Source organism: Humulus lupulus, chromosome 5 (genome assembly GCF_963169125.1).
Source record: "Humulus lupulus chromosome 5, drHumLupu1.1, whole genome shotgun sequence".
Classification (NCBI taxonomy): domain Eukaryota; kingdom Viridiplantae; phylum Streptophyta; class Magnoliopsida; order Rosales; family Cannabaceae; genus Humulus; species Humulus lupulus.
The window spans coordinates 51,076,571-51,092,767 of NC_084797.1; the positions used below are offsets into that span (position 1 = coordinate 51,076,571).

A 16,197-nucleotide genomic window follows, 5' to 3' on the forward strand; every position below is an offset into this window, starting at 1 on the left:
TATCTTCCTTTCGTATTTTCCGTCAAGAATCAATATTTGCTGATTATCAATATAATAAATAAAGGTTTATCAAAATTCAGAATTTTAAACTTTTGAGAACCACAATTTATCGTTTTATTTTTTTTGGAAAGAAATCTCTTGACAAATGTTTTTTTCCCCTAAAACACTCGGAACAAATCCATTCTGTCATTACTTTTAAGAGCCCAAATTGAATGTTGAGATTTTGTTTTCAAAATATTAATGTCTTATCTAAATAAATTTTCATACCATAAATATTATAATTATAATTTATATATATATGTACTCCCAAGACAGAATAGACAAAATAGTATATGTAATGGCTCGTGTAATGGCTCCTGTAACTACTACAAGCACGCAAGAACATGAAGATCTGAAACCGACAGTGTTTGATTCTTCAGTGCTTGAAGGCCAGTCGAGCATACCCACCCAATTCATATGGCCACACGAAGAAAGGCCCAGCGATGATGCCCCACCGCTCCATGTCCCGGTCATCAACTTGGCGGGCTTTCTCTCGGGTGATCCGGCGGAGGTAATGGAGGTGTGCCGGCTCGTCGACGAAGCGTGCCGAAAGCATGGCTTCTTCCTCGTAGTCAATCACGGCATTGAGTCCCAACTGATTGCCCGCGCTCGCAGCTACATGGACGAGTTCTTTGAACTTCCATTCTCTGAAAAACAGAGGGTTTTGAGAAAACCAGGGGAGCTGTTCGGCTATTCCAGCAGTTTGAATGGCCGTTTCTCGTCGAAACTCCCATGGAAGGAAACGCTTTCTGTTCATTATTCTACTAGGAAAAACACTCCCACCAACATCGTCAAAGACTATCTCCGAAACACTTTGGGTGAACATTTCGAAGAGCCAGGGTAAAAGAGAGATTTTGCTCCCACCCATCTCTATTGTTTTTGTACTTTTTAATACGTGTGTAAACCCATGTATAGTTTTTGATATTCAGTTATTTAATGTTATTGATTTGTTCTTGTTATATTATTAGGAGTGTTTTTCAGGATTTGTCGAACGCCATGAGTAGGCTTTCCCTTGAAATTGTGGAGCTACTGGGAGCTAGCCTCGGAGTAGGCAGAGCCCATTTTAAGGATTTTTACGAAGAAACCGACTCCATAATGAGGCTGAATAACTACCCTTCATGTCCAAAACCAGAGCTGACATTAGGAATCGGACCTCATTCTGATCCAGCATCTTTAACCATTCTCCACCAACACCAAGTGGGAGGACTCCAAGTATTCGTTGACGACAAATGGTGCTCAGTTAGTTCAGATTTCGACGCCTTCGTTGTTAACATCGGTGACACCTTCATGGTAACTTTCTAAACTCAAAACCATATCAATTATCAAAGATTCATCATAGCATATTGACGGCTTTTTCTAAATTACTTTTTTTTTCCTTTTTCCTGTCATGTAATTAATATGTTTTATTTTTTAAAATGATTTATTTTAACTTTTTGAAGGCTCTTTCTAATGGGATATACAAGAGTTGCTTTCACCGTGTAGTAGTGAATAACCAAAAACCTAGGAAAACTCTAGCATTCTTTTTGACTGTGAGTACTGAAAAAGTGATAAGTCCACCAAGTGAGTTGGTGAACGATTCGAACCCTCGGATTTACCCGGATTTTACATGGCCTCAGTTTGTTGAGTTCACTCTTAACCATTACAGAGCTGACATGCATACCCTTAAAATGTTCGCAAACTGGTTACATCAGAACAAGAATTGAGATAATTCATATGTACAATCTCGGCATGTCTCTCTTGTACCGAAGAGAAGAAAGTCAAGAGTAACGAAGGAATGACAGTATTGTTCAAGTTCATAGCATGCAAATGTTTGGGAAAAGGAGAGAAGGATAAATTATCGTTTTATGTGACATTTGTGGAAAATAAATTTAGTTATGAGACATATGATTAATGTTTTGGTCTAATAAATAAGATTGTTCATTGTTTTATAAGTTCTCAGTTTCGCACAAATGAATGTTTTCTACTTTCTTTCTTTTATATATATTTTTTTATTTTTTATCCACTAATGCTAAATTTAATACAAATTGCTTATGGAAGAATACTAAAAAAATTGTATTAAGTTGATGACTGGGAGAAATTGTACTCATATTGAAAAATACAATTTGTTTTTTTAAGAAATAAATTGAAATTTGTTCTACTACTTGTATTGAGGAAGGGAAGCATTTATTCTTTTCCTATTATTCTGTTTCTACACATTCATTCATGGATTATAAAGGTTAAGTTTCTATTTTGAAGTGTATTAAAAAATAAAGATTACATTTTAAGTAAGAGGTGGTGCAGTGTTGACTATTGTTTCTCGTTATTCAGAATAATCAAGCAAATCACAATGAAAGTCAACAAAAGATAAAGATTAATACATTTCAAGTGGTTCCCATCTATTACGTCCGCAAAGCCCATTCTTTAAGAATTCTATAGTCGCAAAAAATGTGATCATGCCTTGCAATTTCTACCCTTTTTTTTTATTTTTTTATAGGATGATGACACTACTACAAAAACACGCATTTAGACAACTTTTTTAGTGGACTCACCTAGAGAATGAGCTTAAAAATAGCTCTTGGACTTTTTAGGACACTCATTGAGAGTTTTTAAAGAATGTTTTTTTAGGACATGCAGTACGATGCCTAAAAGCTATTGTGTGTCATAAAAGTTAGATTTTTTTTCAACAAAAGTTTATGGAATTTTTAGGATACTCATTGAGTGTATTTAAATAATTTTTTTTACGATACCTAGTGCGAGCCCTAAAATCTTATGTGTGCCCTAAAAATTTGAATAATTTTTTTTAACAAAACTTTAATTATATACTAAATTAAATCAAAAAAGAAAAAAAACGCTCAGTCCATTGTTTCTCTCTCTTCCCCCATTTTCCTTTCTCTCTCTCACGCTGCAAGCCGTGAACGGCAGCCCTCCGGCCCCTGAAACCCCTAGCCTGACGCGCCCCGTAGCCCCCTCGACGAAGGCTCCAAAGTTCGGCGACTATGTGTGTTAGGAAAACTTATACATGATCTTTATTTATTTTCATGTAGATCTAATATTACACAAATTAATATGAGATAACCTAGAACATGTTTTTAAAATTGAATTTAAAGAGAAACAAAGATAAGAATACTTACAGTATACACATCGGAATGAAAGAGTCATTCCTTCAGTTTCTCTAACTCTTGTATCATTTCTGTCGCAGAGTATTATCAAGAAACTGAACCGTTCTTCTAATTTCTTCATAACCTTCCAATGTATCCTTAGAATCACCTAGACTAGTGTGGGCAATTCTCAACACATGAGATAGATACAGAGAGAAGAAGCGAAAAGAACAAAGATTCTTAGAAAGGGACTTGTGTTTAGAGAGAATCTAAAACCTATCAGAAAATTTGACTTGTGACTTGTCAAACTTATCTGTCATCTCAGAAGTGTGAACTTGTGACTTCTCTCTAAGCACTCCTTTTATAGACTCAATTAGGTCATTTAATTTAATTAAAAAATCAATAAAATAATAGTCAATATGAAGCCCTAGGTCGAAATTATCATGGGCTTTAGGCCCGTGAAATTTCCCATTTGATTATAAGTCCATTGGACTTCAAATCAAGGCATGTATTATTTTCTATTGATTTAATTAATTAAATAATTATTTAAATCCTTTATCAAATTAATTATTTATAATTTGAACCTTGATTTAAACTTATTTATTAATTTAGATACCAATTTATCTTAATTAATAAATCTGCCGTAATTTCTCTTTTCTTCTAAAAAATACATAACTCAGTGAAACTATCGAAAATTAATCTGGTCAACTTTGATAATTCGAATTGATAATTAAATTAATTAATTGAGGCTATCTAGATGATTTTATCTAAGGTACAATGGGGACTATGGGCCTATGAAATCAAGCTCTAATAAGTTATCATAAATCTAACAAATAAATTTACTAACCTATTAATTCCTCGTGACTCCACTATAGACTCGGAATTGCACTCTTGAATTCATAGAACGCTCTATAACAAATATAGATACGCTATTAATTATCCATCGTGACAACCATAATTGTTACTCAATCCTCTATAGATGGTCTACAATGAGATAGGACTAAAATACCATTTTACCCATCATTGTATTTTATCCTTAAAACACTTAGTTCCTTGTATATGATATTTCTGTAAGTAGATGATATCGTAGATTGGCAAGTCAGTGTAAATCATGTGCACTGACTAATCTTAGGACTAACTTATTTTGAACATATAATCATATTTATATTCCACTATGATTACGTCACTATAAATAATATTAGTTATATGCTCAGGATTTAATAGAAGTTTATATTAAACAAATATTCATGAAAATAAAACATGTGAGCAAAGTGATTGACCAAGTCAAAAAATGATTTCTATTCTTTTATTGATAATAAAATGAGATTACAAAGAATTTGGGTTTTAATTAGGGCATAAAACCCCAACAATGTGGGTTTCCTAAATGTTTTGGGCATTTTCTGTAGAGTCTAAGAACTTTACTTAGCTAGTTAGATAGTAGTAGTAATAATAATGGTTGTAGTATTTTTATGACTGTGGATTTTGGTTCAGGCCGGGATTTAGTTGGACATTCGTAGTAACACTTGTAGATTTTCTAAGTTTAACCTATAGTTTAAGAATATTAATTTTAACCTAAGGTTTGATTAATATGACTGATATTGATGGTGATATTTATTCTATTATAAGGTTTAGATATACCCAATAAGATAGTAACACTTGTCTTATGTATGTTTAATGAAAATTAAGTATTTTTGAGGAATAAGTTTATTAAGATAAATATTTGAATATCCTAGGGTCTGTCAGCAGCTTTGAAATCGTTAGAGGACTTAGTCAAAGTTGTTTACTCAATTCAAATTAGGCTGAAAATGTGCGATTTCGTGTTTAAATATTCAGCGTATGCTGATATATCGTAGCTATAGGGAGTGATATATCGCAGTACGGGGATACAAAAAATACGTAACTTCGCACGATCACCTCGACGAGCCTCGGGCATACTGACCCAGGCGATATATCGCCTACTAGGGGGGATATATCGGCTCCTTTGATGAATTTTTGAATGTTTTTGAAAACGTTCTCATTTTAATCTTTAACCTCTTGATAAGTCCATCATCTTTCTGACCGAGTCTTCAGCCTCTGCTGAACGATAATTCAAATATTTTTCACTTAAAAATCCATTATTTTATTCAAGTTAAATAAAAATATTTTCATTCTTGAACTCTATAAATAGAACCTAGTACCCATTCATTTATTCATTCATCAAGCTAAGTTCAGAGGCTGCAAGCTGCTATGTTATTTTTGAGTGCTTAAACACTTGGGTTGGGGATTATAAGCTTAATCATTATCAGATTACCAAACACTTGGGAAGTAAGGTTTATAGCACATTTCGGTTCAAGGTTTAGATCAGTCATAGAAGCATTCAAGGTATTCCAAACTCTAGTTCATTTTGGTATTGTTTTCCTTAAGTTCTTATAGTTTTCTACTCAACATCCTAACTCTATTCTTTATTCTTGGTTAGGAAATCTAAGATCTTGAACATAAGGTTCTTGGTAAGTATCTTTTGATGGAATAGTTCTTTCATTATTTTCACCCCTTTTCTTTAAGTATACTCACCTTCCTTTGATGGTTTTTAGGAGTGTCCCAAGGTCCCAAACCTGTTCACATATCCCGATATATTTAGTAAGGAAAATAGGATAGGATAATATATGTTATGCTATATGTTATCTTATGATTTATGTGTTATGTTAACTTATGATTTATGTGTTATGTTATGTATGTTGTAGACTTGGGCATATGACTTGTATAACTAACAAGCCCCAATAAATTTATGGGCATATGACTTGCTTAGCTAGCAAGCCCCACAAATCTAATGGGCATATGACTTGTTTAGTTTACGAGCCCCAAGTAATAATGGCCATTATAGTATGTGTGACATATGTTTATGAAATGTTTTATTATATGTTGCGTTATGAATTTTATGTATATGGTTTACGTGTTAGGTTTTCCTTGTTGGGCATTAGGCTCACTCCTTTATGTTTATATGTGTAGGAAAATAGCTTTTGTGGCAGGAAAGGTTCTTGGAAGCTTGGGAATGTGTATTGAGGCGGGATGGAATTAATGGACCGAGCATTCGATTCGAGGATGAAATCTCTTTAAATTTATACGTATTTTCCGCACTTTATTATGTAATCCATTTATTTAAAATTATGTTTTGTTTTTATTTTATAAACAATGGGATCCCATATCCTACTTTAAATTTTATGTAGTTTAACATATATTTTACAAGTTTTTAATGAAGTTCTGATTATTTCACTTGTAAGTTTTATTAAAAATTAGTGTCTATGTATAGTAGTGATTAATGGTCCAAAGTCTAGAGTAGTTGGGTCATTACATTTTCCGACCACCTCGAGCCAGTGCAAGCCAAATGACAACCATGTAGTGCACCAAAAAAAAATTTTTTAGATGATTTAAATTTTTGTGATTTATTTTATTTAAATGTTAAGTGTGATGAATTGTTTTATTTAAGTTTTGTTATTTTATTTAGTTGATTGTTTGTTTTATTTGATAGTTTATTATTTTATTTAATTGTTTGGTATAATCTTTTGAATTTAAATTTGTTAATTGTTTGTTTGGTTAATTAATTTAATAAGTGAATAGTGTGTAACATGTGTTCTTTTACTATTAGTGTTACATTTTAAATAAATGTGACAATTGAGGTAATTATGTGAGTTATGATTGAATGCACTAAGGTGCATGGTTGATAGTGATGCACTCTAGTGTTTTAGTGTGTGCTAGTACATGGTAATAAGGTGCACATGTGTGGATTTTCTACACATTTTATAATTTCCATTTATGATATTTTTGGGTAGTTTATTTTAATAAGTAGGGAATTAAAGAAAAATAAAATAAAAATAAAGGAAATGGCATGTAGTGTGGACGTGTATGTGTAGTGGGAAAAGAATGGTTTATTCCATTTATTTTCTTGATTAAATTAAATTAAAATTAGAAGACCATGGTTATTTTAGGTAAGGATGTGATCATCTTTTTATTCCCTGCCATTTAAAGATAAAAACAATTATACAAAAATTAAGAGAAAATATGGAGAGAATAGGAAACTTACCTTTTCTTTTTATTAAGCCATTATGAGAGAATAAGGATAAAGGAGAAAGGAAAGAGGGGAAGAGCCATTTGCTCTTGTGGCTGCCGAAATTAGAGAGAGAGAGAGTGGCGTGTAGAGAGAGAGGGAGAAGAAGAAAGAAAGAAAGAAGAAGAAGGTGAAGAGGAACCCATCTTAGAGTATGTTCACTTATTTTTCTTGTTTGTCTAATCTCTTTTTATTGATTATATGTTATTGACTTGTTTATTTGTTGTGTGTGTTTGGGTTCTTTCTCCTCCTCATGGTGGTTTTCAAATAAAAAACCCTAGGCTTGAACAAGGGTGTGAAGTTTGGGTGTTGATCATATTGTGTTCTTGATTTTACAATCAAGAGAGGTAATGGTCTTTCTTAGCCTATATATTGGTTTTGATGGGTTTGTTTTTGAGGTTTTTGATGGTGATGCAATAATGGATGATTATTGTAGGATTGATGATTATGATTTGTATATTTTGAGAACATGATTTGTTTAAAAGGGGTTCATGGGTATGATTGAGGGAATGGATTTGATAGGGTTTATAATGAGGAGATATGTTATGTTTATGTTGCTATGGTTATCTTTTTAATCTTTTTTTTTATGAACAAAGAATATTATTAACAAACCAAACCAATTACAAACCGAGAACATAGAAACCAAAACAAAAACAGCTCAAAAAGAGCCCAGCAAACTGAGACAAAAAAACAGACCAGCTCACAAAGAGCCCAGCAAAAGAAGATTACAATAGATTCAGGCTTCTAAGAAAAGTAATGTCATTGCTCTTCATCTTAGCCTTAGACAAACTAGAAACTCTAGCCTTAATACTATCTTGAATCGTAGAGACAACCTTGCAAACAGACATCGAAAAGGAACTAAAAACACACTCGTTTCTGTTCCACCAAACCAGATACACAGAGGCAGCTAGCCCAGTAGCAACTATCTTCTGCTGCAGAGTCTTCGGCTTCCCCTCCATCCACCTAATCCAATCCTGGAAACAAGCAGGCCAAATCAACCTACCCAGCCAGCTAGCCACACCTTTCCTAACTCGAGCAGCAAATTGACATTGAAAAAATAAGTGCTCATGACATTCCTGATGCACTTCACAGATTGGACACAAGCAAGAAGACAGCTGCAGATGGCACATACTACAAGAAATCTGATCTTTACCTACCAATATTTTACCTACCAATATATTTTGGTAGGTAAAGGGAACCTTTACCCACCAATATTTATTCGTAAGATTTATTGGTAGGTAAATATTGCCAATATTATAATATTTTAAAAGGATGATTATCTACTAATAATATGAGTAAGTAAAGATTGTTACCCTACACATATACTGGAGGGAAATTTTTTTGCATTTGGCGCCAATGTTTCCCTCTTATTATTTTAATTTTTAATAAAAATGATGCTGAGTTGTGTGATGATGTGTTAAAAATATCCTTCATGTCATCTTACTTATTTTTAACAAAGGTACAAATCTTAAAAACAAATAAACATTACAAAAACAAAAATTAAAATTAAATTAATTCTAACTATCAGTATAAACAAAATCATAATAATAATAATATATATTTGATCATTTAACCCTTTCAGACCAAAAAAAATACTCTGGTTTGGTCTGGTCTCTCTCCCTCTTAGAAAACCAGTCGAAGAAGAAGCGCCCATCCTCAGCGAGAGTACCCCCGAGGCCCCGACGCTGACCATCGCCTGAGAAGAAGCGCCCATCCTCAGCAAGAGTACCCCCGAGGCCCCGACGCTGACCATCGCCTGAGAAGAACGCCCATCCTCGCCTGAGAGAAGAACCCATACTCGCCGACCGCCACCTGAGAAGAAAAACCCAGATGTGCATGAGCGGGGTGCCTCTTTCGTCCTCCCTTTTAGCTCAGAAATCCTTAGAAGGTTTATGAGAAGAAACGCCCAAAAAAAATACTCTGGTTCTGGTCTCTCTCCCATACTCGTATCAGATTGCATTTTAAGTTTATGCCATAATTTCAACCAAACTTGCTCCTATATATTATTTATTTATTTTTTTTTATTTATATGACTTTTGGTAGGTTTATGCCATAATTTCAACCAAATGCCCAGTCCGCTCAATTGAATGGGGCAAGACGATCTCATCGAGGTCTACACCATCGTCGTCTATACATACTGCTAACAGCAAATACATATTCCATACATAAAGGACATATGAAATGATTTATGAGTTTTTGTTTGGGTAGGTTCTCTTTTCTACTTATGTGTAAGCTTTCTTTTATAGGGCTAGCCGAAACTGGTAGTGCCTGATCATGACGATAATACCATCAGCCGGCCCCGTTATGGAATTTATGAATTTTACTTACCTTAAAACTCAATTTTCAGGATGATGATATGGATATTCAGTACTCACTATTGAATTCTTACTAATGATTCACCCATAAAAAATATATTTGTATATATTTTATAACGTAAATAATCAGTTGTGTAAGTTTTAAGAGTATATATATATATTTACTGTCACAACGCAAACATTTGTAAGCAGCTAGAATTATTATAAGCCTCCTGCTATAATGAATATTATTATTACAGTGTATAGTTTGTGATTCATTTAGTAAAAAAATGTTGAATTTATTTTCTCGGGAAAATGAGGGTAAGAACATAGGGGAGTGAAGGTAGAGAATGTAATGGAGGCAATTTAAAGAGGGTGCTGAGGTTGAGAGGTTTTTGTTGGACCACATAGACTTAGAGCAGGATGAAGACTGTAATGGATTACATTGTTGTCTACACATCTTTGCTTTCTTTACTATCTTTTTCCTCGTGGGGTGAATTTAGCTGAATTGGAGATTGTAAGAGTATTAGGTGATCTGTACATGTTTTACTAGAGCAGTTTCATTTCAGTTGGGAGTTAAAAAAAAACAAAAGTACATAGGCAAAATGAGAAGGAACACAGGTGGAGAGGTCATCAAAAGCTTGTTAAACTGGGTTTGTGACCTTTTATTTTTATATTTTAAGGGGTAGAAGTCCAACAAAGACAACAATTAATGAACAGGTGGCAATTACATTGAGAGATGGCTTGGCTTGGCATGTGAAAACAGAGCAAGATGAAGTGGTGCTAGTACCGTGAGAGCAGTAGTATTAGTAGGGTAAGAGTGGTGTGTGTGTGTGTGCATGGAGTACAAGTTACTGTCGCACTGAATTAAGCTATATCTATCTACAACTACAAGCTATGGATGGGGGGTTTCTCTCTCTCTCTTTTCCATGTAGCAAAACAAGACAATTAAAGTTAAAGATCGATTTTCTTGTTTTCTTATGTACAGAACACAGCCACGTTTACTAACTCACCTTCAATGGCATGTAGTACCCTTTATCTCTCTTCCTTTTTGCTGCTGCATCATTTACAGTCTTTTCCAAAAGCCTTTCTTTACATATATTGCTGCAGAGTGTGGCCATGCGGCCTGCTTGGTGGGTTCAGACTTTTAAAGACCCTATAAAAATGCTCTCTCTCTTCTGTCAAACCCCCTTAGCCACTAGCAATATTAGAACTATATATATATAGTAGTACTAGTACTAGTGCTCTTGAGAAGTGTTTGTACTTGATGATTGGAAACTGTGGTGATCATCAAATCGAGATTCTTATTATTATTATTGTTGTTGTTTTTGTTATATATGCTAAACATTATTAAGGCATTAACTTATTGGTCATTCGTATCATCATTTCATGTTAAATTATCATTTCATGATTGCTAAGGTACTTCAGTCATGAGCAAATATAAGAAACTACTTGGTGTGATATCCATCCTGTTGATATTACATTATATGTGCTCTATTTGAATCTCTGTGTTTTTCTACTTTTACGGGCAATTGCTTCGTTGTATTATCTTGATCTCCTATGTTTTGACACTAAGTAATCTCTTTTCAGTCGCTGTAGCTTGTTTTGATTTGGGAATTCCTGGTTTTTGTCTGACATGCGAATTAGTTGCTACTATCGTGTTATTAGCATTCTATTAGGTTTCAGTTACAGTTTAGTGATTTACTAAATGTTCATGTTTTCATTCTTGGTGATCTGGACCAGATTGTTAATGGACCTGAAGTCTTGAGCAAGTTTGTTGGTGAAACAGAAAAGAATGTTAGAGATCTGTTTGCTGATGCTGAAAATGATCAGAGGACTCGCGGTAAGAGAAATTTATACCCAGAATATGATAATTAACCTGTTTGTATTTACTAATGCCGTAATTTCCTTTACTGTTTAGGTGATGAAAGTGATTTGCATGTCATAATCTTTGATGAAATTGATGCTATTTGCAAGGTACTAACCATTATGAGTCTATATCAGATTCTCTGTGTTTTTGTAATGGAATTGGTATTAGCTGCTGACATTTATAATACTGATTTGGGTTATTAACAGAGTCAACTAGTCTTTCACATTAGTTTTCTTCTTCATTTTATGGTTGCCATTGTCAGCTTGATAAATTTCATTCGCTACTTGCAATTTCTCTGATTTATGGGTTTTCTTTTATTGTTTCATGAGTTTCTTTTGACATCATTATTATCTTTTCGCAATCCTTATTTATTTAACTTAATTATTAGCACTGATTTGCTTTTAATTTGTGAATGCAGTCGAGAGGATCAACCAGGGATGGTACTGGAGTTCATGACAGTATTGTGAATCAACTGCTTACAAAGGTACGTGAATGGTTTCAACTTTTGAGTCTGGGATATTTTATAAATTTTTGTCTTATAATAATATCTATTACCAGGGAAAGACTCAACTTTTCTAACTGTGGGAATTTTATCAATGTAATCTATGGCTGACAGATTAGTTACTTTGCAGATAGATGATGCAGAGGCTTTGAATAATGTCTTGCTCATTGGAATGACCAACAGAAAGGATTTACTTGATGAAGCCCTATTGAGGTGCTTTCTTTTCTCCTTTGACATCTAGCCTTATTGCCTATCTGTATCTGGATTGTCTCAAAGTGTTTTCTTTTTACCCACACACCACACACATATATTATATATATTTAACAATAGCACTTTTTGTATAATTGACTGACTTACCATGCACGAACATCCTGATTTTTCTCATAACTTTTTACAAAATATGCATGGCAGATGAACTGCTGAATTAAGATTATTTCTTTTGATTTTTGTAAAATGAAGAATGAGAATGAACTGCTGGTGACAAACACAAGAAATTTTTTTTGGCAAACAACTTTTAATTTTTCTTTTCCATATTATGCAGACTAGGACGGTTGGAGGTTCAAGTTGAGATAAGCCTGCCTGATGAGAATGGTCGTCTACAAATTCTTCAAATTCATACAAATAAAATGAAGGAAAATTCCTTTCTTGCTCCTGATGTGAACCTTGCAGAACTTGGTACGTGCATTGGTGATGTATACTAGTGAGACCTACCATATTTATTTTTTAGATTGTGACATTTAAATGATGAGTATTTCCTTCTGTTATGGTGTATTCAGTATTAAAAATAAATTACTGTCAAACTAGTTTCAATTCAAATTAATTAAACATGAAAAGTTGTTTTAAATAAGTTAGTTACTCACCAAGGGCTTCAGCTGCTGTAATTCAGAAGCCAAAAACACCATGAAAATCATATTACTCCCTTGTGAGACTCCCTTTATTATTGTAGTAGTACTACTCTATATATGTGTACTCTTAATACACACCACATATTTCAAACTCATAGAAGAGAAATTACATTAATATCCACCCTATATAGCTAGCTAGTAGTGCTAAAATATATATAAATATATATATGCTTTTTTGGACCAGATGTGACTTATATATATATATATGTAGTTGATCATGATTATCATTACGGTGTGTATATATATCTAGCTAAACTTATAGCTAAAGTCTTAAGATTATATATGGACCCCTCTCTTAATATATATGCATGGTTTATAGATTTTTATAGAGAGAGAGGGTCTAAACTATTTTTTGGAAGTGTTGGCTCCATTTATGTAATTGCTTTACAACATTATATTTTCTTTAAACTAAACACCTAGAAAAAGGGTCCATTTATAAAGTGACATGTTATCTTAGAAAAGAGTACTATTAAATATTGTTAAACGAGTCATTATTATTTATTTTATTATTATTAAAAAAAAGATAAAAACATGTCTGCCCATTTGAGAAAAGATATCCTATTTCAGCATTTTGACAGCTGAAGTATTCTGAATCAAGTTTTTCAAGTAAACTAGAGCCAAAAACAAAAAATAAACAACTGAATTATGGAGTTGCCCGATAACTTATATGCCCCTGTGACTAAAATATGACCATGTTCCATAACAAAGTTCACTCTATTGTCCATTCACAAGTAAATATAATTGCCAAAATAGCCCTATGAGAAACTGTTTAGCTGCTCCAAGTAGCTGAACCTTTTATTTAGTTTTCTTTATTTCTAAATCTATTTGAATGTAGTTTTACTGGTTTAGTCTATTTGTTGTATTATCTTTGTTTGTTGTTACAGAATCCTCAAATGAAAGGCTATTACGCCAGAAATTTCATTGTTTTCCTCATCCTTTTTAGCTTTTCCTTTTTCATTTCACTTCCCCCAAATCAATCTCCCACTCTCTCTTATTTCTTATTTTCCTATTTCAATTATATTTCTTTTTCTTGCTCTTGTTCTCCTCTGTCTTCTTTCTAGAATTTGGGTTCATCATCAGCTCTACCAACTACAACAAGGGACACCATTTTGTTGGTTCATGGATCGTCATTGGATAGGGACATCACTAGCTCTGAATTTAAGGTAACGTTTTTTATCATAATATTGCTATTATGATAGGAACAAGAGACCCGACATACTATTTACATATTACTATTTTATTTGGATTTATTTCTTCAGGACAGAGCATTAAAGAATACTACCAATCGATCAAAGAGGAAATGGGAGTCGAAAAATGGTTCAGTCTCCACACCACGACATCACATTCGACGTGTAATGGTGTTAACTTCTCCTACTGGTCAAATTGAGACATGGCGTCTAAAGCATTATGATGCTGAGAAAGGATGGACTGTAATAGAGCTCGAGCAATTATATGTAAGTGATTTAAATTTTTATTTATTATATTTATTATATTTCTTACTAATAATTAATTAAATATATTATTAGGATAAAATGATGGAGTTAAGGGGTCAACATCCTCCAGAAGAACTGTCTGATAAAGAGATTATGGAGCGTGTACTTGGACGTGATTCGGTATACTTGCGAGGGTGGGGGCGGTCTCTTAGTGTCACAACTTCTACTTCACATCGTGAAAATATTGTGGGTAATCAACCAACTTATGAAGAGTTAGTTGAACGACTTAATGATACAACTTCCCGCCTTAATGCTACTAACGAACAACTTAGTGTGGTTGTAGATATACTTCATCATAACAATTTGATGGCACCGCCTCCACCACCTCCAACAGACCAGGCTTCAGATGCAAATTTAAGAGAGTCGCCATCTTTTTCAGTTTGGGAGTCACAAGATGATTCTTAGTTCATTTACATTAATTTACTAAGGAATGAACTTTATGAAGTTTTTTTTTTATTTTGGTAGGGTTAACCTTAAAATGATAACTTTATGACTTATTTTAGTATTGAACATTATAAAGAATTTTAGCATTAAACATTTTATTATTGTATGGTTTTTTTCTAGTTTATTTCTAATATAGAACATTTATAAATAACTGTTATTATCTTTTACCTACACATAACCATTAAATTTGAACAAAATATAAATTGTATAACAGACCAATAAAATAATGCTATGTGGGCTAATAAAATGACACCACGTAGGATGCCACGTAGGATGCCATATATGATGCCACGTAGGATGCCATGTAGGATGCCACGTAGGATGCCACATCATCAGCGCGTAAAACTACATAAACCATGTCAGCATACACGTAGGATGCCATGTCATCAAACACGTCATCTGATGACTCATCAATTGATTTATAACTTAGTGGGGTCCACTGATTCTTTTACCTACCAGTGTTAATAAGTGTAGGTAAAGACTCTTTCCCCACTAACCTTTACCTACCAATCTCTACTAATTCAATATTGGTAGGTAAACCATATTACCCACCATTAGGCTAGTTTTACCTACACTTACAATTGGTAGGTAAAGACCCCATTTTCTTGTAGTGACATCACTAAATTGTCCCTAGTTAAAGTGTGTTTCAAGGATGCTTGCCAAAGAAAAAACCTGTGTTTAGGCAAGGACAAGCTACACCAAATAACAGCAGCCGAAGGCACCTTATCTCTGTTCATCAGCTGAAAACACATCTTACTGGTTTTAAAATTGCTGTTAACTATAGCCTTATCTAACATCTCCTTGCTCAGTAAAGCCCTCAACTTGATTAGCTTACGCCAATACCAGCTCACGTCAGATTGTATATTGTACTCCCAAAAAGATTGTCCTTTAAGATAAACGGAATCAATCCATTTAACCCAAAGAATATCTTGTTTAGTAGACACAGCCCAAATATACTTAGCAAGAAGAACCATATTCCAGGTGGCCCCTTCCTTGAACCCGATAGCCCCCAAACACTTAGGCAAGCAAACTTGGTTCCAAGCTGTGAGGTGAATCTTACTTCTATTTTCATTCCCTTTGCTGGTCCCCCACAGAAATCTCCTACACAGGCTATCAATCTCACTAATTACACTCTTAGGGAGGAGAAAAATACTCATCCAAAAAGATCTAATTCCCAACAGAACAGATTGAATGAGCTGAGCTCGTCCAGCATATGAAAGATGTCGATTAGACCAATGGAAAAGCTTCAACTGAATTTTTTGAATAATAGTAGCACAATCCCCCGCCCTCCACTTTGATTTATGTAAATGGTAAATGATGATTTTAGAAATATGATAAGAATTATGTTAGGGTTTTTGTAAAGGAATGTTCATGAGATATGGTGTTATGAATTTATGTATGCTATTGCCATGGTTATTGTTGTTGGATTTCATGTGTAGATTCAATGGAATAGAAAATTAGTTTTATAAGACTTCATGTGAATATGTTAGTA

General features: G+C 33.7%; 2 protein-coding genes and 2 long non-coding RNA genes across 4 annotated transcripts; all 4 read left to right on the forward strand.

Moving 5' to 3' along the window:
* Positions 1 to 347: 347 nt before the first annotated feature.
* On the forward strand, positions 348 to 2,037 carry LOC133780402 (gibberellin 20 oxidase 1-A-like). The gene is made up of 3 exons (XM_062220170.1): positions 348 to 879; positions 1,008 to 1,329; positions 1,479 to 2,037. Exons 1-3 carry the CDS (start codon positions 350 to 352, stop codon positions 1,740 to 1,742), a joined length of 1,116 nt encoding a protein of 371 aa, XP_062076154.1. The 5' UTR covers positions 348 to 349; the 3' UTR covers positions 1,743 to 2,037.
* A 6,700-nt stretch (positions 2,038 to 8,737) lies between these two features.
* LOC133780403 (uncharacterized) lies at positions 8,738 to 9,549 on the forward strand. Its single transcript, XR_009869289.1, has 2 exons — positions 8,738 to 9,120; positions 9,241 to 9,549. It is a non-coding gene; the product is annotated as an uncharacterized LOC133780403 (long non-coding RNA).
* Positions 9,550 to 11,232: 1,683 nt separating this feature from the next.
* LOC133780404 (uncharacterized) lies at positions 11,233 to 11,852 on the forward strand. Its single transcript, XR_009869290.1, has 3 exons — positions 11,233 to 11,334; positions 11,413 to 11,468; positions 11,780 to 11,852. It is a non-coding gene; the product is annotated as an uncharacterized LOC133780404 (long non-coding RNA).
* A 114-nt stretch (positions 11,853 to 11,966) lies between these two features.
* On the forward strand, positions 11,967 to 14,666 carry LOC133779129 (uncharacterized). The gene is made up of 5 exons (XM_062219123.1): positions 11,967 to 12,076; positions 12,405 to 12,555; positions 13,830 to 13,931; positions 14,028 to 14,198; positions 14,295 to 14,666. The coding sequence occupies exons 1-5, from the start codon at positions 11,967 to 11,969 to the stop codon at positions 14,664 to 14,666; spliced, it is 906 nt and encodes a 301-aa protein (XP_062075107.1).
* Positions 14,667 to 16,197: the final 1,531 nt, after the last annotated feature.